The 26,543-nt window shown below is 55.9% G+C and overlaps 3 protein-coding genes across 9 annotated transcripts; all 3 read left to right on the forward strand.

Moving 5' to 3' along the window:
• The first annotated feature begins 52 nt into the window (after positions 1 to 52).
• On the forward strand, positions 53 to 11,751 carry RASSF1 (Ras association domain family member 1). 7 transcript variants are annotated; one of them, XM_017867979.1, is made up of 7 exons: positions 53 to 472; positions 2,972 to 3,078; positions 3,392 to 3,793; positions 9,374 to 9,478; positions 9,672 to 9,969; positions 10,079 to 10,194; positions 10,801 to 11,751. In XM_017867979.1, exons 1-7 carry the CDS (start codon positions 223 to 225, stop codon positions 10,945 to 10,947), a joined length of 1,425 nt encoding a protein of 474 aa, XP_017723468.1. In that variant the 5' UTR covers positions 53 to 222; the 3' UTR covers positions 10,948 to 11,751. The 7 variants fall into 7 exon arrangements, with proteins under 7 accessions (XP_017723468.1, XP_017723471.1, XP_017723474.1 ...); XM_017867983.1 differs by lacking the exon at positions 53 to 472 and adding an exon at positions 2,670 to 2,844 and having other exon boundaries at positions 3,517 to 3,793; XM_017867982.1 differs by lacking the exon at positions 3,392 to 3,793 and having other exon boundaries at positions 56 to 472.
• Positions 11,752 to 13,274: 1,523 nt separating this feature from the next.
• TUSC2 (tumor suppressor 2, mitochondrial calcium regulator) lies at positions 13,275 to 16,791 on the forward strand. The gene is made up of 3 exons (XM_017867991.1): positions 13,275 to 13,593; positions 15,237 to 15,357; positions 15,513 to 16,791. Exons 1-3 carry the CDS (start codon positions 13,448 to 13,450, stop codon positions 15,576 to 15,578), a joined length of 333 nt encoding a protein of 110 aa, XP_017723480.1. The 5' UTR covers positions 13,275 to 13,447; the 3' UTR covers positions 15,579 to 16,791.
• Positions 16,792 to 18,784: 1,993 nt separating this feature from the next.
• On the forward strand, positions 18,785 to 23,862 carry HYAL2 (hyaluronidase 2). Its single transcript, XM_017867992.1, is given in 5 exon segments — positions 18,785 to 19,033; positions 21,108 to 21,453; positions 21,456 to 22,100; positions 22,619 to 22,708; positions 23,121 to 23,862. Coding segments are annotated over 4 exon segments (1,446 nt in total). The 5' UTR covers positions 18,785 to 19,033; positions 21,108 to 21,153; the 3' UTR covers positions 23,532 to 23,862.
• The last annotated feature ends 2,681 nt before the right edge of the window (positions 23,863 to 26,543 follow it).

A 26,543-nucleotide genomic window follows, 5' to 3' on the forward strand; every position in this document is an offset into this window, starting at 1 on the left:
GAAGGAAGGGCAAGGCGCGGGCTCTGGGAGAGCGCGCCTAGCCCCGCCTTCGGGCCCCAGAGTCCCCGCACCCAGGTTTCCATTGCACGGCTCTCCTCAGCTCCTTCCCGCCGCCCAGCTTAGATCCTGGGGGCGGCGCTGAAGTCGGGGCCCGCCCTGTGGCCCCGCCCGGCCCGCTCTTGCTAGCGCCCAAAGCCAGCGAAGCACCGGCCCGACCGGGCCATGTCGGCGGAGCCTGAGCTCATTGAGCTGCGGGAGCTGGCACCTGCTGGGCGCGCTGGGCAGGGCCGCACCCGGCTGGAGCGTGCCAACGCGCTGCGCATCGCGCGGGGTACCACGTGCAACCCCGCACGGCAGCTGGTCCCGGGCCGTGGCCACCGCTTCCAGCCCGCTGGGCCCGCCACGCACACGTGGTGCGACCTCTGTGGCGACTTCATCTGGGGCGTCGTGCGCAAGGGCCTGCAGTGCGCGCGTGAGTAGCGGGCCCCGCGAGGGTCAAGTTGCGGCAGAGGGGGTCGGTGGGGACAGCTCCCGAGGTCCGTTACTTTTCCGTTACTTTCGCCCCATCGCTGAAGAGTGCGTGAAAATTGTTTATTGCTTGTCGCACTCCACTAGTATTGGGGGCACAGATGAGTAGAGGTGGCAGCTTATATAAAAATATGCTGATTTCAAGTTTCTCATCTTTAAAATGCCTTGGCCTTTCTTGAGAAAGGGTTTGTGCCTACTGTCCTCGGAGTCCATCTTCCCAGGCTTGCCTCTTCTCAAACATTCACTCACTGTGACCCCCTCCAGAACCTTTGGGGTGAAGGGAAGTTACCCACCTATGGGAGGGAGCCTGGAAAAAGTTAGAACCTTGGGTGTGCCCCCTGCAAGCAGGAGTTTTGTTGAGTATTTAGCAAACACCCTTGAATCAGATGCTAAAATATGGAAGGCAGTCACACACCCAGCAGTCCTTCTGCACCCCTGGGAATCGCCAGCAAGCAAAGGTTGCTCTCCCCTAGCTAGATACCAGCTGGAATCACCAGGGGCGCTTTTACAGCCCTCCCACCCTCTAGCCTGGATCCCACCTCAGACCCATTGAATCAGCTGCTGGGAGTGGACTCTAGGCAGCAGTAAATTTTTAAAAATCCCCAAATTATTGTAACATGGAGTCTGGGTTGAGCATCAGTGCTCTGACCCATTTAGGAACTAGTGGATGGATGGTGTCCCAGGTCTGTATGTGCATGGAGACCCTCTCATCTGGTACAAGAGGACATCACACATTCAGCAGGGGGGAGCACAAAGTTGTGACAGAATACAAAGAATAAACAAGGGCCGAGCACAGTGGCTCAGGCCTGTAATTCCAGTACTTTGGAAGGCTGAGGCAGGTGGATCACCTGAGGTCAGGAGTTCAAGACCAGCCTGGCCAATATGGTGAAACCCCGTCTCTACTAAAAATACAAAAAAATTAGCGAGGCATGGTGGCGGGTGCCTGTAATCCCGGCTACTCAGGAGGTTGAGGTGGGAGAATTGCTTGAACCCAGGAGGCAGAGGTTGCAGTGAGCTGAGATCACGCCACTGCCCTCCAGCCTTGGGGACAGATTGAGACTCTGTCTCAAAAAAAAAAAAAAAAAAAGGAAGAAGGAAGGAAGGAAGAAAAAGGCTGGGACACTGCAGCATTCTCAAAGAGAAATAAAGTGGCCATGGAGATAAGAAGCAGGATGATTTGGGCATGTTTATCAGAGGTAGAGACAAGGGGAGAATCAAAGATAAGTTTGGGTTTTTGTTTCCAGTAACTGGGAGCATAGTGGCCATTTTTGCTGCAAAGAGGAAGCTGGGCAAGGGTAGCAGTGAGGTGGAAGAAAAGGGAATTAAATTTTGGCCATGTTCACTTGAAACGTCTTTTAGACATCCTAGTGAAGGTACTGGCACGGAGGATCTAATCTGAGTGTCAGTGTTTCAGCTGTGGATCTGGGGCAGAAGACTGTGTAGACAGACCAGGCCAGCGATCAGGACTGAGCCCAGACTTCATCGTGAGATACGGAAGTTGAGTCAGAATCTGCAAAGGAGCTGAGCAGGAACTGCAGGGGGGTAGGAGGAAAACTGGCAGTGTAGCCCCTGGGAGTCAAAGGGAGCAAGCTTCAAATGATGCTGAGGGGGTGAGAATGGAGAATGGAACACTGCATTCCATTTGGCAGCACATAGATCGCTGAGGACCCTGTCCTGGGCAGTTTCCTGGAGGGAGAGGCAAGCCTGGCTGAAGTGGGTAGACGGGAGAGTGAAGGCGAAGGATTAGAGTGTATAGAGACCAATGTTTTGGTCTGAGGGGAGCAGAGACAGATGACAACCAGAGGGCAGACGTAGGTTAAAGGTGTTTAGTTTTTCCGTCAAGTAAATGGGCAGATGTATTCCATAGAAGTTCCCAATGAAGGGCCAGGCGCGGTGGCTCACGCCTGTAGTCCCAGCACTTTGGGAGGCTGAGGCCGGTGGATCACCTGAGGTCACGAGTTCGAGACCAGCCTGGCTAATATGGTGAAACCCCGTCTCTGCTAAAAATACAAAAATTAGCTGGGCGTGGTGGCGGGCGCCTGTAATCCCAGGTACTCGGGAGGCTGAGGCAGAAGAATCGCTTGAACCCAGGAGGCGGAGGTTGCAGCGAGCCGAAATCGCGCCATTGCACTCCAGCCTGGGTGACAAAAGTAAGACTCCTGTTTTTGTTTTTTTTTTTTAATTGCCAATGAGGAAAGGGGAAGCTCTGTGCTAGGCGACAGAGATCCAACTGTTGAGCAGGCCTCTGCTGTGGCCTTCCGGCCGGTTTCCAGACGCCCAGGGTGGCCAACATTAAAGTCCGCATAGCAGTGTGAGGTAAAACACTGAGGCCGGGCTTGCGGAGCCTGGCGGGCAACGGCCCTCTTCCTGGGGCTTCCCTTCAATCTCCGGGACATTTCCCCGACCTGGGACTCCTCCGCCTCACGGCCAGGCCTCTCTACAGATTGCAAGTTCACCTGCCACTACCGCTGCCGCGCGCTCGTCTGCCTGGACTGCTGCGGGCCCCGGGACCTGGGCTGGGAACCCGCGGTGGAGCGGGACACGAACGTGGTGAGCGCGGGGCCGAGGGCGTATGGGAAGGGCGAGGACGGGCAGGCCACAGCGCAGGCATTCTCGAGGGCTGCCTGGGTGCTGCACGCAAGGAGCGTTCTAAGTGCCGATTTCCCGGCGGCAGAGAGAGGCTAATTCTGAGCGACGCCTGGGAGGGGTGCCTGGATTGCCGGTTCCGCAAGGACTCCACCGGCTTCTAGCAGACCCGGGCCAAGGCGGACGCAGGCTCCACGCACGCGCACTTCCCGCACCTTCCCGCCCTCGCCTTGTGCGCTTGCGCGGACGCTGGCACCCGCCCCGTTCCCTGTGGTAGGTGGGGTCTCTGAGTGGAGCTGCCGGAGCGATGAGGTCATTCCTCGAAGCTAAGTGTGCGTGTCCCCGCCCCGGCGTTCCTCCCTCAATGACACAAGAGCTAGTTCCCGGCGATCTACGTTTCAGTCTTAACGGTTGCGGCGCGGCGCTGGCCCAGGCGCACGCGCACACTGACACGCGTACACGCACGCACGCGACCGGGGCGGTGGTTGGCGGCTACGGACGCGCGGGACCAGGGGGACGGGCGGGTGCGGCGATGGGCGAGGCGGAGACGCCTTCTTTCGAGATGACCTGGAGCAGCACGACGAGCAGTGGCTACTGCAGCCAAGAGGACTCAGACTCGGAGCTCGAGCAGTACTTCACCGCGCGAACCTCGCTAGCGCGCAGGCCGCGCCGGGACCAGGTGGGAGCCCGGGGGTGCCGGCGGGGGGCGGGAGGCGGTTGCTGAAGCTCCGCCCTCCCCGGTCCGTTGCCGCGTCCTGGGTCGGTGGGCAGCCCCACCCTCCCGGCTACGTGGCTCCCCGCGTGTCCTGGCCGGTGGCCTGCCCGCGGAACTGTGTGTAAGACCCCGATTCCACCGCCTCGATACTGGTTGCCTGGGCCCCCGTGGTTTCTGTCACAGACAGGTTGAACAGGGAAAGCAGCTGTGTGGCTTGTGGTAGACCTGAGCCGGTCATTATCAAGCTATGAGTAAAGCCGACCGAGCAGTCTGGACTAGCACCTCGATTTCCGAGTTCAGATGCTCCTGCTCCCTCCTTGGGGAGACTAGGGGAGGAAGTGGAGAGGGAGGAGTCCTCGCCAGGAATTGAGAACTATGTTTAGGAAAACTGAGAGGTAGAGAGAGATCCTGCTCCTCCATATACACTCCTTTATGGAGCCAGCTGAGCCCTCGCCTCTTCCCTGTTCTAGCCTGTCACCAGCTGCTGGAATGTGAAAGATTCTGATCCCTTCCTCTAGGTTGGATCTGGAGAAAGATTTGGAAATGGATAGGAAAGAAGTCTTATTTTGGACCATAAGCATTCAGGAGCACTTTACCCACAAGAAGGGGGAAGGGTAGATTATAAAATACCTAAAGAGGTGGAAAGAGATCCAGGTTACTAACCCAGGACTGTAAGGTGTCTCGGAACCTCCTAGGTATCCCCATTATTAGAGAACTCTGTGCCAGATGCCATGGGTGTGACCACCAGGCTCAGAGAACCAGGCCCAGGCACCAGGAAAAAGAAATAGGGACTGTGAAGCTCAGTATGCCTGGCAGCAATGGGGCAGAAATCCTTATTTAAGTAAAGAAAGTGGAGTTGTGAGTGATGCTTTGGATAAAATTTTACAAAATTCCTTACAAAAGGGGTAGTGCTCAGCACCCCAAAATCTTAGCCCAGAGCTTGGGTGCAAGGGTTGAGTGTAAACCCCTGGGCTTGTCTTCATGTCACTCAGTCCTGAGCCATTTTCCACTTTGGAAAGGTGGGAAAACCACAAGACACTAACCAATTGAAAAGGAGGGCTAGCCACAGAGGCACACACCTGTAATCCCAGCTACTTGGGAGGGTGAGGCAGGAGGATCACTTGAACCTGGGAGGCAGAGGTTGCAGTGAGCCAAGATCGTGCCACTGCACTCCAGCCTGAGTGACAGAGCGAGACTGTCTCAAAAATAAAGGAAGCCAAGTGCGGTGGCTCACACCTCTAATGCCAATGCTTTGGGAGGCCGAGGCAGGCGGATCATTTGCAGTCAGGAATTCGAGGCCAGCCTGGCCAACATGGTGAAACCCTGTCTCTACTAAACATACAAAAATTAGCCAGACATGGTGTTGTGTGCCTGTAGTCCCAGCTACTTGGGAGACTGTGAATCACTTCAACCGGGAGGCAAAGGTTGCAGTCAGCCAAGATCGCGCCACTGCACTTCTGCCTGGGTGACAGGGTAAGATTCTGTCTCAAAAAAAAAGAAAGAAGGCTGGGCTTGGTGGCTCATGCCTGTAATCTCAGCATTTTGGGAGACCAAGGCAGGCGTATCACTTGACGCCGAGAGTTCAAGACCAACCAGGCCAACACAGCAAAACCCTGTCTCTACTGAAAATACAAAAAAATTAGCCGGCCATGGTGGTGTATACCTGTTATCCCAGCTACTGGGGAAGCTGAGGCAGGAGAATCACTTGAACCCAGAAGATGGATGTTGCAGTGAGTCAAGATCGGGCCACTGCACTCCAGCCTGGACGAGAGAGCAAGACTCTGTCAAAAAAAAAAAAAAGAAAGAAAAGGAGGCTAAGAAGTCCTAAGTCGTATGTAAAATAAAACCATCAGTTTTAGGCCGGGCGCAGTGGCTCACACCTTTAATCCCAGCACTTTGGGAAGCTGAGGTGGGTGGATCACGAGGTCAGGAGTTCAAGACCAGCCTGGCCAAAATGGTGAAACCCCATCTCGACTAAAAATACAAAAAATTAGCCAGGTGTGTTGGCAGGCACCTGTAATCCCAGCTACTTGGGAGGCTGAGGCAGAGAATTGCCTGAACCCAGGAGGCAGAGATTGCAGTGAGCTGAGATCACACCACTGCACTCCAGCCTGGACAACAGAGCAAGACTCCATCTCAAAAAACAAAACAAAAACAGTTTTCATGGACAGTGGTAGAGTGGAGGGTGGGTCCCTATGGTGCAGAAGGGAAATTCCATGGTCCTGCTGTGCATCCAACTGGGATGGCTGTTGAAGCCCTCTTCTAGCAGGCAGCCTTGGAAACAGAAGAAGAAACTCTTACTCCTTTAGAATCCTGGAAGGGCTGTGTAGTGCCTCTAGTCCAAGTCCCTTGTTTTCTGAGTGAAGATAGGGAAGTTCATTTCCAGAAGGGAAGGGGCTGGAAATGAGGTCACTGCATCCCAACCCAGGGCTCCTGGGTCATCCAGGAAGGGAAGAAGGAGCAAGCTTTCTCATTCTTAGGTAGGAGCTCAGAGCCATCCCTGTGCCCTCCCTGTTCTGCAAACAAAGTGATCTTCCTTCTTGCCCTGGTACTAGAATCTGCCTGGCATTTCTTCTACCCCTAGTACTCCTCCCATCTGGTTGCTTCTTCCCATTGGTGTACTGAACAAACACATCCACTGCTTTATTCACAGCCTCTGGCCCTCATTTTTTCCAGGGCCACACCATTTTTTTTCACTAACCCGACAAGGTTGCCCACTGTCCCCAGTAAGGTTTGTGCTGGGGTTTTCACTCCAATGCTCTTCTCCATCCAGGAGACCTTTGGATACTTGGGGAAGCAAATGAGGTTTAGTTCCCACCCCTCCCCCTTTACCTTTTTCCTGTGAGGCCCTGGCCTCAGTTCTCAGCCCCACATCCTTGCTGGCTGCAGAATAGCAGCGGGTTCTGGGTGAGGAGCATTCTGCTAAAAGGCTCCACCCTGCTCCCTCATCTGTCCTCTCCATTTGTCCCCATCAGATGGTTTAAGCGCTTAAGGGGACTCCAGGGCGGAGTCAGGGAGAACCCTGGCTCTCCTGGGCTGGGCACAAGATCATTCTACAGGAAACCTTGTGGGAATTCTTCTGGGACAAAATATTGGTCAGTGCTGAGCTTAGCTGTGTCTGTGACACTCCCATTCTAACTAGGGCCTGTCTGACATCAACAGGAAGTTAGGCTGATGCAATGGGGCCAACCAAGGGAGTCTGGGAGAAGAAAGTCAGTTCAGAGGCCTGGCTGCCCTGTCCCACACTCCACCCTTCCGGCAAGAATCTAGTCCCTAGATGAGGTGGGGAGTGAGTGGTGGAGTTAAAAATCTTGGCCGGGCGCGGTGGCTCAAGCCTGTAATCCCAGCACTTTGCGAGGCCGAGACAGGCAGATCACGAGGTCACAAGATCAAGACCATCCTGGCTAACATGGTGAAACCCCGTCTCTACTAAAAAATACAAAAAACTAGCCGGGCGAGGTGGTGGGCGCCTGTAGTCCCAGCTACTTGGGAGGCTGAGGCAGGAGAATGGCATAAACCCGGGAGGCGGAGTTTGCAGTGAGCTGAGATCCAGTCACTGCACTCCAGCCTGGGCGACAGAGCGAGACTCCTTCTCAAAAAAAAAAAATCTTTGGGCCGGGTTCAGTGGTTCATGCCTGTAATCCCAGCACTTCGGGAGGCCAAGGCAGGTGGAACACTTGAGGTCTCCGGAGTTCAAGACCATCCTGGCCAACGTGGTGAAACCCCAGCTCTACTAAAAATACAAAAATTAGCTGGGTGGTGTTGTGGCGTGCGCCTGTAGTCCCAGCTACTCGGGAGGCTGAGGCAGGAGAATCGCTTGAACCCGGGAGGCAGAGCTTGCAGTGAGCCAAGATCCAGCCACTGTACTCCAGGTTGGGCGACAGAGTGAGGCTTTGTCTCAAAAAAAAAAAATCTTTCAGCCAAATCTCTGGACAGCACTGGCAGGTGCAGAAACCCACAAGGAAGCTGCCTGTGTACCTCTGGCAGATTGGAGCCTGGCCTAAAGCTGCCTTTATGTGCAGCTTGGGTCAAGATTAAACATCATGTCACAGTGATTTTTCTCACTATGTATGAGACGTGGAGAGCTGGCTCCAAGTACTACTCTGTCCACTGGTGGCTGGACTACTGATGTGCACCACTCTCCACTCTTCTCACCTGCAGTGGGTCATGGCCCTGTGCCGGGGCAGAGGAGAAAAATAGGCTGCTTTCTCCAGGACAAACCCTCACTCCAACTCAACTAGGGTGCTGTGATCAGAATGTGCAATTGAGGTGTGATTTTTTTTTTTTTCCGAGACCGAGTTTCACTCTTGTTGCCCAGGCTGGAGTGCAATGGCGTGATCTCAGTTCACTGCCACCTCCGCCTCCTGGGTTCAAGCAATTCTCCTGTCCCAGCCTCCTGAGTAGCTGGGATTACAGGCATGTGCTACCACGCCTGGCTAATTTTGTATTTTTAGTAGAGACGGGGTTTCTCCATGTTGGTCAGGCTGGTCTCGAATTCCCAACCTCAGGTGATCCACCCGCCTTGGCCTCCCAAAGTGCTGGAATTACAGGCATGAGCCAGCATGCCCAGCCTGTTTTAGTTTTTTGTTTTTTGAAGCAGGGTCTCACTCAGTTCCCCAGGCTGGAGTGCAATGACACGATAATAGTTCACTGTAGCTGCAATCTCCAGGGCTCAAACGATCCTCCCACCTCAGCCTCCTGAACAGTTGGGACTACAGGCACACACCACCACACCCGGCTAATTGGTTTTTTTTTTTTTTTTTTTTTTTTGAGACGGAGTCTCACTCTGTTGCCCAGGCTGGAGTGCAGTGGCCAGATCTCAGCTCACTGCAAGCTCCGCCTCCCGGGTTCACGCCATTCTCCTGCCTCAGCCTCCCGAGTAGCTGGGACTACAGGCACCGCCACCTCGCCCGGCTAGTTTTTTGTATTTTAGTAGAGACGGGGTTTCACCGTGTTAGCCAGGATGGTCTTGATCTCCTGACCTCGTGATCCGCCCGTCTTGGCCTCCCAAATGCTGGGATTACAGGCTTGAGCCACCGCGCCCGGCCGGTTTTTTCTTTTTTTAGTAGAGATGAGGTCTTGCTATGTTGCCCAAGCTGGTCTCAAACTCCTGAGGATCAAGTGATCCTCCTACCTTGGCCTCCCAAAATGCTGGGACTGCAGATGTGAGCCACCACACCCAACCAGATTTTACTTTAAATGAGACTCCCTCTTCAGAGTCCCTCAGCTGTTCCTGTCCCCTGGCCATGCTCCTTCAGTTGCCCCTGCTTCTGTGGTATCCTTAGGGCTACATTCAGTGCTGAGGCCCTAGGCAGGCAGCAGAGAGAAGCCAAATGATTCTGCCTTTCTCTTATCCACCCATAGCATGCAGAACCAGGAGCAGTAGTGGGTTCAGGGTGGGCACCAGCTGGCAGCTATGTATATATATACATCAGGGACGGGGGGCCAAAGGCAGTCAGTTTCTAAGGACTGCCCCAGAGGCCATTTTTCAGAGAAGCTCTGGGTTCCTCAAGGGCCCTGTGTCCATGCTGGCCCATCTTGCAGGATGAGCCTGTGGAGTGGGAGACACCTGACCTTTCTCAAGCTGAGATTGAGCAGAAGATCAAGGAGTACAATGCCCAGATCAATAGCAACCTCTTCATGAGCTTGGTGAGTTGACTGTGCAGAAAAGGAGTGTGGGGAGGAGCAGGTACCCAGCTGTGTGCCTGATACCCAGAGGGTCACAACTGAGGTTATCTTGGGTAGGCCCAAGCAGTAATTTGTGCATACCCAGCCTAGCCCCAAGTAGACTGACATCTCACCTGGAACCTACTATCAAGGTTTGATTTCTCTGTTTCTTTAGAACAAGGACGGTTCTTACACAGGCTTCATCAAGGTTCAGCTGAAGCTGGTGCGCCCTGTCTCTGTGCCCTCCAGCAAGAAGCCACCCTCCTTGCAGGATGCCCGGCGGGGCCCAGGACGGAGCACAAGTGTCAGGCGCCGCACTTCCTTTTACCTGCCCAAGGATGCTGTCAAGCACCTGCATGTGCTGTCACGCACAAGGGCACGTGAAGTCATTGAGGCCCTGCTGCGAAAGTTCTTGGTGGTGGATGACCCCCGCAAGTTTGCACTCTTTGAGCGGGCTGAGCGTCACGGCCAAGGTGGGATTCCCACCCCACCCTGCTCTATGTGAGGGTATATATGCATGCATCTGTGCATGCAGGGGCTGAGCAGCTGGCCCTGTCTCTGATCATTACTTCCCCTTCACAGTGTACTTGCGAAAGCTGTTGGATGATGAGCAGCCCCTGCGGCTGCGGCTCCTGGCAGGGCCCAGTGACAAGGCCCTGACCTTCGTCCTGAAGGAAAATGACTCTGGGGAGGTGAACGTGAGTACATGGTTCTCCTTAGTTTCTTGGTTGTCACTAGATGGGACTGATGGGCTGTAGCTACAGTAAGGCTTGGAGGAGGAAATGTGCTGGAGGACAAGCCCTGCAAAACAGTTCCAGGAGTGTATAGGCATTGTAACTAAAGCAAAGGCTTCCAGACCACTCATACCAAAGCCTAGGGTTGTCCCAAGAAGCCAGGAAGAATTGTCTTGGTGCTTTGGTCTTTCCTGGTGTGGAAAATCTGGAGATCCAGGAGTCCATCTAATGACATGAGGAGGCCCCCTTCAGACTTTTTACCTGGAAGCTTTCTGGCTTCAAGGTATTAGGCCTGTGGAGTGGAATTAGACTCAGAATGTGCCTGACCTGTCCACAGGTAATTGGAGAACATCTGATTTGGTTGCCTCAATAAGGTGACCATTTTGTAGGGCCCATCTTCCATACAAACTGCTGTCAGGGATCCTAGCAGAGATCATTCAGCCAAAAGCCTGACATCAGAAAGCCTAGTCCTAGCTTGTGTGAACATGAGGTGCTAGTCTTCTCTGGGGAGGGTCTGCTGACTTGGCCATCCCTTCTGCAGCCTGTACACTCCCCTTTCGCCCCTTGCAGTGGGACGCCTTCAGCATGCCTGAACTACATAACTTCCTGCGTATCCTGCAGCGGGAGGAGGAGGAGCACCTCCGCCAGATCCTGCAGAAGTACTCCTATTGCCGCCAGAAGATCCAAGAGGCCCTGCACGCCTGCCCCCTCGGGTGACCTCTTGTACCCCCAGGTGGAAGGCGGAGAGCAGGCAGCACCAAGTGCATGCCGTGTGAGTGTGACAGGGCCAGTGGGGCCTGTGGAATGAGTGTGCATGGAGGCTCTCCTCTGCTGGGGGAATGAGCCCAGAGAACAGCGAAGGAGCTTGCCCCCTGTGTCCACCTGTGGGTATAGCCAGGTATGGCTCTGCACCCCTTGCACCCCTCTGCCCCTCATTACTGGGCCTTGGTGGGCCAGGGCTGCCCTGAGAAGCTGCTCCAGGCCTGCAGCAGGAGTGGAGCAGACAGAAGTCTCTTCAATTTGTGTCTCAGAAGTGAGAATCTTGGAGATGCTACAAACAGAACAGGGTCGTGTTTGCAGGGGTGAGGGCCCTCATCTATGGGGAAAGGTTTTGGATCTTGAATGTGGTCTCAGGATATCCTTATCAGAGCTAAGGGTAGGTGTTCAGAATAAGGCAGGCATTGAGGAAGAGTCTTGGTTTCTCTCTATAGTGCCAACTCCTCACACACCCTGAGGTCAGGGAGTGCTGGCTCACAGTGCACCAAGTGCCTTAATGCCTCATATGAGGAGGATGTTCCTGGGCCAGGGTCTGTGTAAATGTAGGCACTGGCCCAGGTTCATACCTTATTTGCTAATCAAAGCCAGGGTCTCTCCCTCAGGTATTTTTCATGAAGTGTATGAATGTATGTAATGTGTGGTGGCCTCAGCTAAATGCCTCCTGTGGGGAAAGGGGTGGGGGTGACAGTCATCATCAGGGCCTGGGGCCTAAGAATTGGCTGAATAAAGATTTAAAGATCCTCCTACTGTTGGAATCTTTTATACATACAAAGTTTTTGTAGAGACATGAGTCTCCCTGTGTTGCCCAGGATCCTCCCAACTTGGCCTCCCAAAGTGTTGGGATTACAGGTGTGAGCCACCCCGCCCAGCCTGGACTCTCTATTATAGGTGGAGAGCTGCAGTTGCCCCTCATGGTGCCAGAAGTTGCCAAGGGTGATGGACAGGCTCACAGGTGTCTTGCAAAGTCACCATGGACCAGTCTGTGAAGAAGATGTAGTATGCATATATACTCGGTCATCACTCAGCTCCCTGGGGCTCAGGTTGTGGTGGAAACAAGAATGGACTGCAGTTAGAACTCAGGGAAACTGGCCAGGCATGGTGGCTCACGCCTGTAATCCCAACACTTTGGGTGGGCTAGGCGGGCGGATCACTTGAGGCCAGCAGTTCAAGGCAAGCCTGGCCAACATGGTGAAACCCATCTCTACCAAAAATACAAAAAAAGATTTAGCTGGGCATGGTGCTGGGCAGGGCACCTCTAGTCCCAGCTACTCAGGAAGCTGAGGCAGGAGAATCACTTGAACCCGGCAGGCAGAGTTTGCAGTGACTGGAGATCACACCACTGCACTCCGATAGAGCAAGACTCCGTCTCAAAAAAAAAAAAAAAAAAGGCCAGGTGCAGTGGCTCAGGCCTGTAATCCCAGCACTTTGGGAGGCCAAGGCGGGTATATCACCTGAGGTTAGGGGTTCAAGATGGCCTGACCAGCATGGTGAAACCTGTCTACTAAAATTTTTTTTTAAAAATAGCCAGGCATGGTAGTGGATGCCTGTAATCCCAGCTACTCGGGAGGCTGAGGCAGGAGAATCGCTTGAACCCTGGAGGCGGAGGCTGCAGTGAGCCGAGATCGTGCCACTGCACATTATCCTGGGCAACAAGAGTGAAACTCCATCTCAAAAAAACAAAAACAACCGAGAAACCATCCCTTCAACACACACACCACGCTCTGGGAGAAGGTGTGGTATAACCCCTTCACCAAATACTGAGCTGCCACCGTGGACTAGACACTGCTCATGGCATTGAGGATATAGCTGTTAACAATTCTTGCTTTCATTAAAGCATGGACTCTGCTGGGTTTGAAAACTCTGAATTCGAAGTTCTTCACACCTGAATGTAACTACGCGAATCTGGCCAGTTCCTTAATTTTCCTTCAACTTTGTTAGTTCACATAAGCGGGGCAATCGCAAAAATACAGCTGTGAAAATAGAAGCCAGATGGGCACCCAGCGGTCTGGCCTTAGGCCCTGAAGTGCTGGTTGAGGATTGGTGGTTGAGAAGGCCTGCTAGGCCTGAATTCAGGTGTTGGGGGACGTGGGAGCCGCCAAATACACCCAAGAGACCGGGAGGACTCACTGCCACCACTTTCCTCCGTGGGAACTGTCCCAGCTGGTCAGATCGCGGCTCGCTGGGACCCGAGATCTCGTAACGCATGCTGGGATGCCCAGCATCTAAGGGCGCCCATTGGTCCCGTCCCCACGACTTGAGCAACAGCCAATCCGAGGGGGTAGCGTGCGGAAGCGGAAGTGAGGTTTCCGTGGAGACAGCAGAGCCTGCGGAAGGCGGCGGCGGCGGCACCTGCGAGCAGCGGCTAGGGCAGGTTATGGTGGAGCGGACTGCGCTGTGAGCAGAGCGGCCGCGGGGCCCGCCATGCGCCGGCGGCCCTGACATGGGCGCCAGCGGGTCCAAAGCTCGGGGCCTGTGGCCCTTCGCCTCGGCGGCCGGAGGCGGCGGCTCAGAGGCAGCAGGAGCTGAGCAAGCTTTGGTGCGGCCTCGGGGCCGAGCTGTGCCCCCCTTCGTCTTCACGCGCCGCGGGTAAGGGCATGGTTCCACCCTGGCGGGGGGAACAGGCGGGCGGCCAGGCGTCCCGCGCCACGGGGGAACTTCCACCGCCGTACCCCACTACAGCCAAGCCAGGACGACCCCTATATTTTGAGCCCCATTGGGGCTAGGGGTGGAGAAAGCCGGGTAGTGGTCTCCTGGCGGCCTGGCCACTCTGGAAGTCTCCCTAGGGAAGAGTGGGCCTGAGGCTTGTCACTGTGCAGACCCTCCGCACGGTAAAGCTAAGCTAGGGCCTCCATAAGACCTCAGGATCTCTTCCTTTCATCCCTTCCGGCTCAGCCTGCATACTGAAGGCTCCTAGACTCCCTTTCCCCCCAGTTATTCCAAGGGGATAATGACCCTGTTTAGGCTGCTTTTCCTGACAGTAGTGGGACTGAACCTCTCAGAGTAGTGGCTGGGAAAGCAGGGATAGGCCCCAGTACTGGGGGTAAGACTGAGGAAAAAAGATCCTCACCCAGTTTTGTTCTTCAGATCCAGAGCGCTGACCTACCCACCCAATCCCCACCCCAGTCTCCCAGAGGCCCAGACAAGAGTACCAGATTCGCTTGGCTGTAGTGGGCTCCTGGACATGGGCGCTCCCCGTGCTGGAGATTTGGCTGTAGACACCAGGAAGACCCAACAGTGGCAATTCACCAGCCACCTTGGGTGTGGGATCAGGGGAGACACAGCCTCATTCTTTTGGGCTTCTTCCTAGCTTAGGCATTTGCTATTTCAGTCTTTGACACTGGGCCAGCAGCATCTTCTGCAGTGAGACCAACATGCCCAGGCCACCACCCTGCCCACTCTAGAAGTCCTGGGTGAGGGTAAACGCCTGATATTAGAATGGCTGCCCTTGCTGAACAAATCAATGATGAGAACTGGCCTTGGTGGCTACCTGGATGGTGTGCTCTGGTGTGGCCTCTCTTCTTGGGGGTCTGACATAGTAGCACTGCCCACCCATCACCCCTCTTTCCACTTTCTTCTAGTAGACCCCAAACCTCAGGCAAAGGATTCTCCAGGCATGCCAGGCATGGTGGCTCACGCTTGTAATCCTAGCACTTTGGGAGGTCAAGGCGGGTGGATTGCCTGAGTTCAGGAGTTCGAGACCAGCCAGAGCAACATGGTAAAACCCCGTCTCTACTAAAATACAAAAAATTAGCAGGGTGGTGGTGCGTGCCTGTAGTCCCAGCTACTTGGGAGGCTGAGGCACGAGTGTTGCTTGGACCCGGGAGGCAGAGGTTGCAGCGAGCTGAGATCGCGCCACCGCACTCCAGCCTGGGCGACAGAGCGAGACTCCGACGGAGCTTCCCGAGTAGCTGAGACTACAGGCGCCTGCCACCACGACCCGCGAATTTTTGTTATTTTTAGTAGAGACAGAGTTTCACTGTGTTAGCCAGGATGGTCTCGATCTGCTGAACTCATGATCCGCCCGCTTTGGCCTCCCAAAGTGCTGGGATTACAGGCGTGAGCCACCGTACCCGGCAAAAATTTTTTTAAAAAAGGATTCTCCAGGCATATTATCCTCTTTTCTTCCCACTTGGGGTTAGGAAGACCACAGACTTCCCTGTGGCCTGTGACATTTGCCATGCCTAGGTGTGGGGCTCCAACCCAGCCTGTTCCCCTCTCCCTCTGTGCAGCTCTATGTTCTATGATGAGGATGGGGATCTCGCTCACGAGTTCTATGAGGAGACAATCGTCACCAAGAACGGGCAGAAGCGGGCCAAGCTGAGGCGAGTGCATAAGAATCTGATTCCTCAGGTGAGGGGCTGGGCAGTGGTCACAGAGCCTACAGTAAGCTTGTGGAGGTAGACCCAGATGGGATCTGTTGTCATGGTGGGGGGGATCTGGAACAAGGAAGATTCCTGAAGTAGAGGCCCTGAGCTGACCCTCACTAGCCTCTGTTTCCATGGCAGGGCATCGTGAAGCTGGATCCCCCCCGCATCCACGTGGATTTCCCTGTGATCCTCTATGAGGTGTGACCGTGGGAGGTGGCAGACGGAAGCACCCCCTGCCCCAGCAAGAAACTCCCAGGCTCAATCAAGGTGTGACTTCCATTGAGGAGCCCAGGCTGGGGCCACAACCCTGAATAAACTCCATTGGCCCATAATCTTCAGCTGTGAGCGGGTCAGTCCCGCAATATTAGTTGGGTGTTAGTTTGTGTATGGACAAGAGGTGGTTGGTGGGTGGTGAAGGCCAATGGCAGAGTTAGCACCCCACTCTCCCCAGCCACCCCTGCAAGAAGCACGGCAGGGCATATACCAGTCAGGAATGCCCGTTACCTGGTTCCTTGCCTGGTCTGCCTTCTTCCAAGTTTGCCTGGGGCCTAGCCCTGCTAGAGGCTACAGCACTTTACAAGCAAGGTATGCCTTCTTCCAGCCCCTAGGCTGTGGGCACTGTATACAAGTAGGAACTTCCTTTCCTTCACTTCCCTTTTAACCCCTAGTCAGAGCATTTCAGCCGTTTGCTACCTCGATTCCTCCTGTGTTGGACAGAGGCTGGGGGCAGTGCCAGCCTGATTCTTCCAACCTACCTGCCATTTGTTTCCGCCTTCAGATGGATGGACAGTTTGCTGGCTATTGATAGGAGTAGGGACTGGGTGGGGGCTTCTCCCTCTACCCAGGGCTGGGCTGATCCCCCTACTGCAACTAATTGTTCCCCCCCACCCCAAACCCCCAGTTGAGGAATTGAGAGGGTGCAGGCTGGGGTTAGGACATGCTGCGGATGCTTGTGCCTATGGGGAGTTACTCCAACCCACCTATTCTGTCTAATCCCCATGGCTTTGCACCAAATCCTCCACCCCTCCAATTGGGAGGGGACTGTTCACCACCTTGTGGTAAGGGACAACACCCTAAGGCTGGTGCCAGTAGTTATGAGTAGCCTACCACCCCCTCCCTTACAGTAACCGCCATCCCTTCAGGATCAGTCAAGGGAAAGTACTAGAGCCCCTGGGTAGGGAAAGATAGGAGAGAAAAACCGTAAAAGGAATACTTATAATGTGAAGGTTTGTAAATAGTCCATGATGATGTCGTGGCAGAGTCTGATTTCTATATAGAGGTGACTTTTGTTTTTTAAGTACTGTGCAAGCTCTGTGCTTCTAGAATGTGGGAAGTGGCTTGGGGAACATGGCCCCCAGCCTAGGAAGACTGTTGTGTTATTTGTTCAATTTCAATAAAATGATTTGTAGATCCTGCACATGAGAGTGGCATCCTGTGGGGCTGTGACACCCAGTGTCTAGACCACCACCTGGGCTCAATAGGTAGGCCTGGCACAGGACTATGACCAGCAAAGCCCAAGGGTAAGTCTGAGCTCAGCCTGTGGCCATCCCAGCTGTGGCCAGCAGGTGGCTGTGTGTTCACACAGACGTCACTGCAGGCCTCCTGCAGGGTGGGAGGGCACTCACTTATCTGTTGTGATCCATGTGGTGGTGACCCTTGGAATCAGAAGGCCCTGGGATACTTCACTGAGGATTGGCCCTACCTGCCTGACCTAAGGTGAGAGAGTGTGACCCCAGATAGTTCTGGAATATCTGTGTTAGCTGCAGAATTGCCAGCTGACCCTAAGTGGGGTCATGGCCTGACCCCCATGGACCTCAAAAGCCCAACTTTAATGGACAGCAGCCAGATAGGTGTCCCCACACCCTTGGCCTACTGCCAGGCTCAGCAACCCAAACTCATGTGCCTTCTCTGAGGCCTGCCTGTGGACACCATGGGAGAATGAGCTCAGTCTTACGTTTCAGCAAGCAAGGCTCAGCCCACCAGTATTGCCCCTGCTCTCTGTTGCCCCCATCTTCTCACCACCTGCAGCCTGCCCTCTGTGGTCATTCTGCCTGCACTTCTCAGGGGCTGCTATGAGGCAGATTCTCTGCCAGGCTTAGCCTTTGACTATCAGTCCAACTCCCAGTTAGAGAGGAGAGAATTCAGGGACAGGCTTCTGACTGTAGGGAGTTGGTCTGCCAGTCTTTTGGAGGTTTGAATTTGTCAAGCCTAGAGCAGGATCACCATATCCAGCCTGGACTTGCAGTTCTGTGGGGTGCCTCCCCATATCCCCCATAGGATGCCAAACATGAGGCCCTGTCATCCTCCATGGTCCCCCTCTACTGGCTGTTCAAGGCCCAGGGCTCTCCCATGCCAGATAGCATCCTATCTCCTACCACCACTGTCCCAGCCTGGGGGAACTCCCTGTGCTGGGCCTGTTCAGCTGACCCCAACACTGGAAACAATGGAGGTCAGGCAGCACTTCCCCACTCTCTCCCGCTGGGCTGTGCTCACTTCCTTCCTGCTGGCTGCCTAAGGAAGTGTCCCTGCCCTGGGACAGTCTGGCCTAGCCTTTGTTTCCCCAGGGGTCCCCACCCATGGAGCTTCCAAGGCCTCTGACCCCTGTGAAGCCAGCACAGTAGTACAGGGACACTGCACCTTCCCCTACCATGTCATGGACTCCTTGGTCCTCAGGGCCAGACTCTAGGGCATTCACCTAACCCTCACACAGCCTTCTGTTGGGGGAGAGGCTCCTGGGCATTGGGCCATTGGGTTGTTGAGGGGTTGGCTCTGGGTGATTTGAGGGTAGGTAGATTTGTCTGCACCCCTGGAGAGGTCTGCTGGAACCTTGCTGCAGTCATCCCTAAGGCCAGCCACAGGAACACCCCTGCCAGAGGAATATACCCCTTACCTCATCCATGTTGTAAGGAGTCCCCTACTCTGTGTAGTGGACTCTGAAATACACCCAGGGATGAACTCCAGCAGGAAAGCACTCGGCAGAACCCTCCCAGCTGGTCCCCTCCTTCCCAACCCACACAGTCACACCAACACATTGTCCTGTCACACAGGATGCGGAAGCTCTCAGTGGAAAAAAATGGACTCAGCTACTGGAAGTCCCCCTGACCCTCCTCCCAAGGCTAGTTCCCTTCTTTGGCACCTGCTCTGGGGGACCATCAGCTGAACAACCCCCAAGTATTTTGACTCTCAAAAGCACCACCACCTGACCCCATCCTCTCACACCCTACTGTATTTGAGGATGGGCCCCAACCCTAGGGAAGGAGTGAAGAGGTTCCCTAGTGTTGGAAGCTGTGGGTGTGGGGGAGATTGGCACCTGATCCTGAGCCCATAGCTTTCCTGTCACCTGGCGCAGCTGGTGGGACCAGATCCTACTCGGGAAGGGTGGGGAGGGCAGCCAGCCAGCAGGGCATTCTGGAGGGAAACAGGGTCAAGGCGATCTCCTCCCCCGCGCCTGTTCCTGGCCCTTTCCTCTCAGGGGGCAGCAGGAAGTGAGGAGAAAGGGCTGGGATGGGAGGCGGGAGCGGATGGGAGGGAATGGGGTTTATCAAGTCCTCGACGGGCTGCCCAACGGGCAGCAACTAGCGCAAGTAGCCTAGCTGGAGAGGCTCACCCCAGGAAGGAGGGAGGCCGCCGACCGACTGGGCCGACGGACTCCCACACAGGTGAGCCCAGCGCAGACGGCTGGTCTGCACCCCCACAGCACTCCCTCCCTCTCCTGGCGCCTGGGAGGGTTAGGGGCTGGTGGCGCAGACGTGGGCCCTTTGGGGAGCTGAGTCTCGCACTGGGGAGCGGACATAGGAAGAGCCGAGGTGGTTTCGCACCGGGCTCGCCAGGGTCCAGCTCTAAGCCTGCCGCCCACCGGGAGGGGCCAGTGGAGCGTAGGGGTCGCTGGATACGGGATGGAGGCCCTGGGAGACCCCTCTTGCTGGCTTTCTTGGAGGTACTGCCAGAAACTGCTGCAGGGGATGGGGGCCTCCTCGGGGTTGAGGGAGCCGGGCTCCCAAAGGACCTCAGAGACCGGCCCGCCCTGATGCGAGTCAGGCAGAGGGGGCGGCCAACTTCCTAGACCCCTCTGAGCTTCCCTGCCCCAACCCCTGCTGGCCACGCCGCGACCTACAGCTGGGTTGCCAGGATAACGACTGCCTCGGCCCTTCCCGGGCGGGCTAAGAAGTTGTGCTTGGCCCCTTCCTTCAGTCTTGCAGGGGGCGGGGCCTCCCTTTTCACCGCGGACCTGACAAGGGGGCCCCTGATTCGTGGGAGGCGGGGCATTACTGTCCAGGAGACCAGAGGTCGCCTCAGGTCAAAGTCCCTTTTTCCACACAAAGGGGCCCCATGGCTGGCGTCTACGTTCGGGGGTGCAGAGCTAGATCTGCTGCTGTCCCCCCGCCAACCTCGGAGTACCGCAGCACCTCCTGATGGTCGAGCGGGACAACGCCTCCTCCCATTTCCCCCACCTTTCTCCCAGTCCCCCTGCCCCGTCCCTCACACTGTCTCTTTAAGGGGCTGGCGGCGCCGCGGAGCGGGTAGGACTGAACCACCGGCCTCGGGCTGCAGGGGGAACATTTCAGGCTGACTTACGCTCGTGGCTGAGACTCCCACAGAAAACCCTGCTCAGAGGGGCATTAGGGTCCCAGATGGGTGGCTACGTTTCTCTGCAGAGGACCTGGGGATCTTCGAGCCCGAAACGCGGCACCGGCACCGAGAAAGGTGAAACACACCTTCCCGCCTCGGTCGCAAGTCCAGTCCCGGGTCCACCTCCGCACTGGAGTCTTAAAGGGCCAGCGGGCCTAGGGGCGGAGCCAGGAGAGGTGCTGAGCCGGGGCCGCGCCTGGGCGAACGGCCGGAGCGGGCTGGGCTGGGCCCGGGATGGCGGTGTCCCTGGCGCGGGTCCCGGTGGCGCCCCGCGCGAGGTGAGGGCGGGCGGTACAAACCTGGCGGCTCTCTCCCCTTGGGCTGGGGTCTGAATCCCCGGGGGTGCTCGCGGAGAGGCGTCCCACAAACCCCACCCCCACCCGACCGGGCGCTGGCCCCACGTGCGGGGCGGGGGCGGGGTCCCGCACAAAGACCCGGCGGAGCGCGCTCTAGCCCTGAGCGGCCGGGAGGGGGAGGCGGGCGCGCGCATTCCCGGTGGCGGTGGAGGGACGGGCCGGTCGGCCGGCGCCGCCGTGGGAGGTCCGCTGCCCCTTTGTCCCCGCGGGTCCTCCAAGCCGGGAGAGTGTCAGCTCTCTAGAGAAAGTCCGGACAGCCTCACTCTTCTGCGGGGCGGGTGTTAACACAGATAGAAGCCTCGCAGCTGCGTTCCTTCCAGTTTCCTATCCTCTGAATGAGCTGTTCCCTGCTTTACCCAAATGCTATAGTTTCTCTGGATCAAGGGTTCTTCACGGTGTACAGGGTGGGCATCAGGGGTTCAGGGTTCTCTGAAACCATGTACTGGATGGTATGCAGTACATGCTCACTCTGGTGAGCCTAGATTATCTAGTTCTTAGAAGGGTCACAGACCTAATAGAGATTTCTCCCGAGTCGTAGGCTACCTGCTCCAGAAAGGACCCCTGTGTTTCTGGCAGTGAGTTCCCAGGGTGCCTTGCCTGCCCTGCAGTGGCCTGTGGTCTCTCAAACCTATTACAGCCATGAGCACAGTGCCCCCACACAGCATGGGCTTCGGGAGCATAGATGGGCTTGAGGGGGGCACTTCCAGGATTTCCTAGACTGACTTGTTCTTCCCCACCCTTCTTCCAGTTCCTGAGCTGGTGCCAGGCAGGTGACACCTCCTGCAGCCCCCAGCATGCGGGCAGGCCCAGGCCCCGCCGTTACACTGGCCCTGGTGCTGGCGGTGGCATGGGCCATGGAGCTCAAGCCCACAGCACCACCCATCTTCACAGGCCGGCCCTTTGTGGTAGCGTGGGATGTGCCCACACAGGACTGTGGCCCACGCCTCAAGGTGCCTCTGGACCTGAATGCCTTTGATGTGCAGGCCTCACCTAATGAGGGTTTTGTGAACCAGAATATCACCATCTTCTACCGCGACCGTCTAGGCCTGTATCCACGCTTCGATTCCGCGGGGGAAGGGTCTGTGCATGGTGGTTGTTGCCACAGAATTTCAAGGGGGCCCTCTGGGCCACCGGAGATGGCTGCAGGAAAACGTTTGTTGAGCACTACATTCGGACACCAGGAGTCTGGGAGGGGGGTGGCGGGTCATCGAAACTGTGGAGGACTGGCGACCTGTCGTGGGTGGCGGGGCAACTGGCCAGGACAAAGATGTGTTACCGGGCCGGGTCATCACGCCAAGGCTGGTGCCAGTCGTCCCACCCTGGACTGGTGACCGTCAAACAGGCACAATATGAGTTTGAGTTCGCAGCACAGCAGTTCATGCTGGAGACACTGCGTTATGTCAAGGCAGTGCGGCCCCGGCACCTCTGGGGCTTCTACCTCTTTCCTGACTGCTACAATCATGATTATGTGCAGAACTGGGAGAGCTACACAGGCCGCTGCCCTGATGTTGAGGTGGCCCGCAATGACCAGCTGGCCTGGCTGTGGGCTGAGAGCACGGCCCTCTTCCCATCTGTCTACCTGGACGAGACACTTGCTTCCTCCCGCCATGGCCGCAACTTTGTGAGCTTCCGTGTTCAGGAGGCCCTTCGTGTGGCTCGAACCCACCATGCCAACCATGCACTCCCAGTCTATGTCTTCACACGGCCCACCTATAGCCGCAGGCTCACAGGGCTTAGTGAGGTATGTGTCTCCAGGGCCCTGCCTTTTTCCTCCTTGAGGATCCACTGCACATTTGGGTTATCAGGGGCCACTATAGGACTATATTTGTAGTTTATTGGCTGCTCCACATTCCCTCAAATCATTCTCTCTGTAACCTGAAAAGGCGACATCATTATCCCCATTTTTCAGATGAGAACAATTGAGGCACAGAGATGCTGAGAAGTTTGCCCAAAGCTTCCCAGCAAATCCAGAGCAGAGCTGGGACTGGGGCCCAGGCCTTCTAACTTTGGAATCCATCTTGATAGCTGCACCTAGGCTCAAGTGTGCCTTGGCTTCGGAAACTGAGGCCCAAAAGTAGGGTGGAAATGGACTTAAACATTTAAAAAGGAAGCAAAACAGATGAGCCTCTGCCTGTAGGTGAAAAAGGGGTTGAGCTGTGAGTTCAGTAGGTTGAAACAGGCTGGGACTTGCCCTCCCCATCTGTTCCTCTCACCCTGTGGTCTCAGTCTTCCCCAGTGACCATCCCTTTTGCTGCATAGATGGACCTCATCTCTACCATTGGCGAGAGTGCAGCCCTGGGCGCAGCTGGTGTCATCCTCTGGGGCGACGCAGGGTACACCACAAGCACGGTAAGCGAGACCCAGCCTGCTAGAGCTCAGTCTACGGGACAGGCAGAGAGGGCCTTTGGCTACCAATCTCAGGTGGGCAATCCTAGTCCAGTCCCCTTGTCTGCCCCACCCGAGGCATCCCTGGTCACGACAGAGAAGGAGGTCACCCCCACCCTGCTCTCAGGAAAGAGGAAATGCTTTCCTGAACAGCTGTTGAGTTCCGCCCTTCCCCATCTGCCCAACGGGGTTCCGGTCTCTGCCCCCACCCACTTCTCGGCAGGAGCAGGGACTGTGTGGCTCAGGTGCAGATTGAATGTATAAATGAGTGCAGTTAAAATAAGGCATAGTCATCACAGTGTGGATACAGTTTCCATCTGGGCCTGTGGGCTGAGGTCGCTGACCCTGACCTGTGGTCCTTGGCTTCTGCCTCCAGGAGACCTGCCAGTATCTTAAGGATTACCTGACACGGTTGCTGGTCCCCTACGTGGTCAATGTGTCCTGGGCCACCCAATATTGCAGCCGGGCCCAGTGCCATGGCCACGGACGCTGTGTGCGCCGCAACCCCAGTGCCAGTACCTTCCTGCATCTCAGCACCAACAGTTTCCGCCTAGTGCCTAGCCACGCACCCGGTGAACCCCAGCTGCGACCTGTCGGGGAGCTCAGCTGGGCCGACCTTGACCACCTGCAGACACACTTCCGCTGCCAGTGCTACTTGGGCTGGAGTGGTGAGCAATGCCAGTGGGACCATAGGCAGGCAGCTGGGGGTGCCAGTGAGGCCTGGGCTGGATTCCACCTCACCAGTCTGCTGGCTGTGGCAGCCCTGGCCTTTACCTGGACCTTGTAGGGGTCTCCTGCCTAGCTGCCCAGCAAGCTGGCCTCTACCACAAGGGCTCTCTTAGGCATGTAGGATCCTGCAGGGGGTGGACAAACTGGAGTCTGGAGTGGGCAGAGCCCCCACGAAGCCCAGGAGGGCATCCATACCAGCTCACAGCCCCCTGTTCTAAGGGGGAGGGGAAGTCCCCTGGGAGGCCCCTTCTCTCCCTGCCAGAGGGGAAGGAGGGTACAGCTGGGCTAGGGAGGACCTGACCCTACTCTCTTGCCCTGGATAGTTTATTATTATTATTTTGGGGTCTCTTTTGTAAATTAAACATAAAACAGTTGCTTCTCTGCTTGGATTTTGTATGTGGGCTAGAGTGTGTGAGAGATTCCAGAATCTCTCATGGGGTTTGAGCTCAGCTCTGTCTCTATGAAACCCTCTGCTGGGGACTTCTCATGTAAGATGTATTCACCAAGACGGGCGGCCCAGAGCTGCCCACTCTGGAGCTGTTCTGCTGGAGCAGGAGTCACTGGGAGTGGGGGGACCCACATTCCATCCCAACACCAGTGACCTTGCTTTCTTCATATTGGTTGCAAGGGAGTCAGGCCCAGCCTTGTGTGAGGGACGGGGCTCATTGTGTTTCTGCCACTTGCCCCTGTCTTCTCAGCTGGACCAGTGCCAGCCTCCTTGCCAACCCAGGGAGAAACGTTTCATCTTCCCTGCTGTTCCCACAGGCAAGGTTGTCTCCTCCAGTCCCTGCTCCCAAGGGCAGTGGACACCAGCCACATACACCTCTCATCAGGGTCACAGCCCTCCCTCGGATCTGGTGGTGGGAGGTGAGGGGATTGGGATCTGAATCCTGAGGTTCAGTCCCTGTTCCATTCTGGAGATGCCTGATGGGGCTGGGAGGTGGTATCTTGGGCCTGGGAGCAGGAACATCTTCTAAGGTCTGCTCCGTCCTGGCTGTGAGAGAGTATGGCTAGTCTCAGGTTGTCCCTGAGGAAAGAAGGAGCAGCTGGAGTTGCCAGACCAGCTCTGAGCTGCTTCACTAGCCCTGCCTCTGACAGGAGTGCATTCTGCCCCTCCCCTCAGCCATGGGTCCCGCCCATGTCCGTGATGATTCACCACGCAGCCCTGCTTCAGGAGGCTCTGGCTCTGGGGAGACAGATTCAAGAAGCCATTGAGTGGCCAGGGCAGCCAGCAGCAGGGGAGCAGGGGTGGTGCCCTTAGAGATTCTTCCCACATTGGGTTCTGAAAGGTGAGGGCGGCAGCTCGATGCTCGGGAACAAATCCTGGGCAGAGGCTGAAGGAAGTTGGAGAGGGTGAAGGTGAACAGTTCGGGGCTGGGGTGTGGCTTAGGGGCTGCTGTGGACAGAGGCAGGAGGGACAGCCCGAGAACAGCACCAGGCCTGACTTCGCCTAATGGTGGAGACTGCCTCACTCATTCAGTAAACGCTGAGCATGCAGTGTGCCTGTGCTGGGCTAGGTGCTGGGGATGCATCCGTGATGCATCTGTGAACCACACCAACAAAGACCCCTGTCCTTGTGGGAGTGACAAAATAGAGGTAGATGTACACTAGATGCAAAGACAAAGATGCCAGATGGGAGAAACAAGCCTGGCCAAGCCAGTGCCAACCCAGGCTGTAAAGACATCCTTCCCTCACCTCTGATGGGTAGAGAATGGAGAGAAGAGAGTGAGGTGGTAGCACTGGAAAGGTGACATGGTAAATTCATGCAGTGAAGAAGGAGGTAGACACAGAAGTGGAGGGGTCCCAGGTGCTCATGGCCATGGTGGGGGAGGCCAGGCTGTAGAGAAGATTCAGGTGTTGGTCAATAAAATGATGGGCCGGGCGCGGTGGCTCACCCCTGTAATTCCAGCACTTTGGGAGGCTGAGGCAGGTGGATCACTTGAGGACAAGAGTTTGAGACCAACCTGGCCAACGTGCTGAAACCCTGCCTCTACTAAAAATACAAAAATTAGCTGGACAGCTGGGCACGGTGGCTCAGCCTCTAATCCCAGCACTTTGGGAGGCCGAGGCAGGCGGATCACAGGTCAGAGAATTAGAGACCAGCCTGACCAATGTGGTGAACCCCATCTCTACTGAAAATACAAAAATTGACCAGGTATGGTGGTGCCTACTTGTAATCCCAGCTACTCAGGAGGCTGAGGCAGGAGAGTCGCTTGAACCCGGGAGGTGGAGGTTGCAGTGAGCCGAAATCATGCCACTGCACTCCAGCCTAGGCGACAGAGCGAGACTCCATCTCAAAAAAAATTAGCTGGGTTTGGTGGTGCACATCTGTAGTCCCAGCTGCTTGGGCAGCTGAAACACAAGAATCACTTGACCCCAGGAGGTTGCAGTGAGCGAAGGTTGTGCCACTGAACTCCAGCGTGGGTGACAGAGCAAGACTCTGTCTCAAAAAAAAAAGTTGCCACAATAAGATAATGGTGCTCAGCAAAGGGAGAGCAGGAAAGGAGAAAGGAGCTGTGGCCTGTCCCCCATACCTGTGACTTCCTGCACCTGTGACCTCCCCCACACACATGTGACCCATGCATATCTCTGAGCTACCCCACCCACACCCAACACACACAGGTGATCCAGACCACACCACTGTGACCTTTCCCACTTAGCTATGACCCCTGCATACCTGTAAGCCCTCTCATGTGTGACCCCACACTGCTGGTACCTTCTCCAAATAGCTGTGACTCCTCCACAACTGCAACCTTTCCTGCACAGCTGTGACCCCCTCCATATAAACTTTTATGAACCTCCATTTCTTCCCCCGGAGGACCTAAAAGACAGTCCTAGGGAAAGTGCAACTCAGGGAGAGCCAGCACTGTCCTGTGGGGAAGACGGGGAGTGGGTAGGAGTAACGTAATGGGGAGTGATGCGGCTCAGAGGTCTGAAGTGTTGAACAGCCAGAGACAGCAGGCAGGACTGGACCGTCAAGCTGATGGGCCCCAGACACATGCACACACACACGCCACTTGAACCAATCCTACTGGACCAGCCCAGTAGGAGCAGGCCTGTGGGCAGGTCC

Source organism: Rhinopithecus bieti, unplaced genomic scaffold, assembly GCF_001698545.2.
Source record: "Rhinopithecus bieti isolate Rb0 unplaced genomic scaffold, ASM169854v2 scaffold_3875, whole genome shotgun sequence".
In the NCBI taxonomy this organism is placed as follows: Eukaryota; Metazoa; Chordata; class Mammalia; order Primates; family Cercopithecidae; genus Rhinopithecus; species Rhinopithecus bieti.

Coding starts and splice junctions, on each gene's coding strand:
- RASSF1 (XM_017867979.1), top strand. CDS start 223: ATGTCGGCGGAGCCTGAGCTCATTGAGCTGCGGGAGCTGGCACCTGCT. Junction 3,794..9,373: donor GCAGGCCGCGCCGGGACCAG/GTGGGAGCCCGG, acceptor CCCATCTTGCAG/GATGAGCCTGTGGAGTGGGA. Junction 10,195..10,800: donor ATGACTCTGGGGAGGTGAAC/GTGAGTACATGG, acceptor CGCCCCTTGCAG/TGGGACGCCTTCAGCATGCC.
- TUSC2 (XM_017867991.1), top strand. CDS start 13,448: ATGGGCGCCAGCGGGTCCAAAGCTCGGGGCCTGTGGCCCTTCGCCTCG. Junction 13,594..15,236: donor TTCGTCTTCACGCGCCGCGG/GTAAGGGCATGG, acceptor CCCTCTGTGCAG/CTCTATGTTCTATGATGAGG. Junction 15,358..15,512: donor ATAAGAATCTGATTCCTCAG/GTGAGGGGCTGG, acceptor TTTCCATGGCAG/GGCATCGTGAAGCTGGATCC.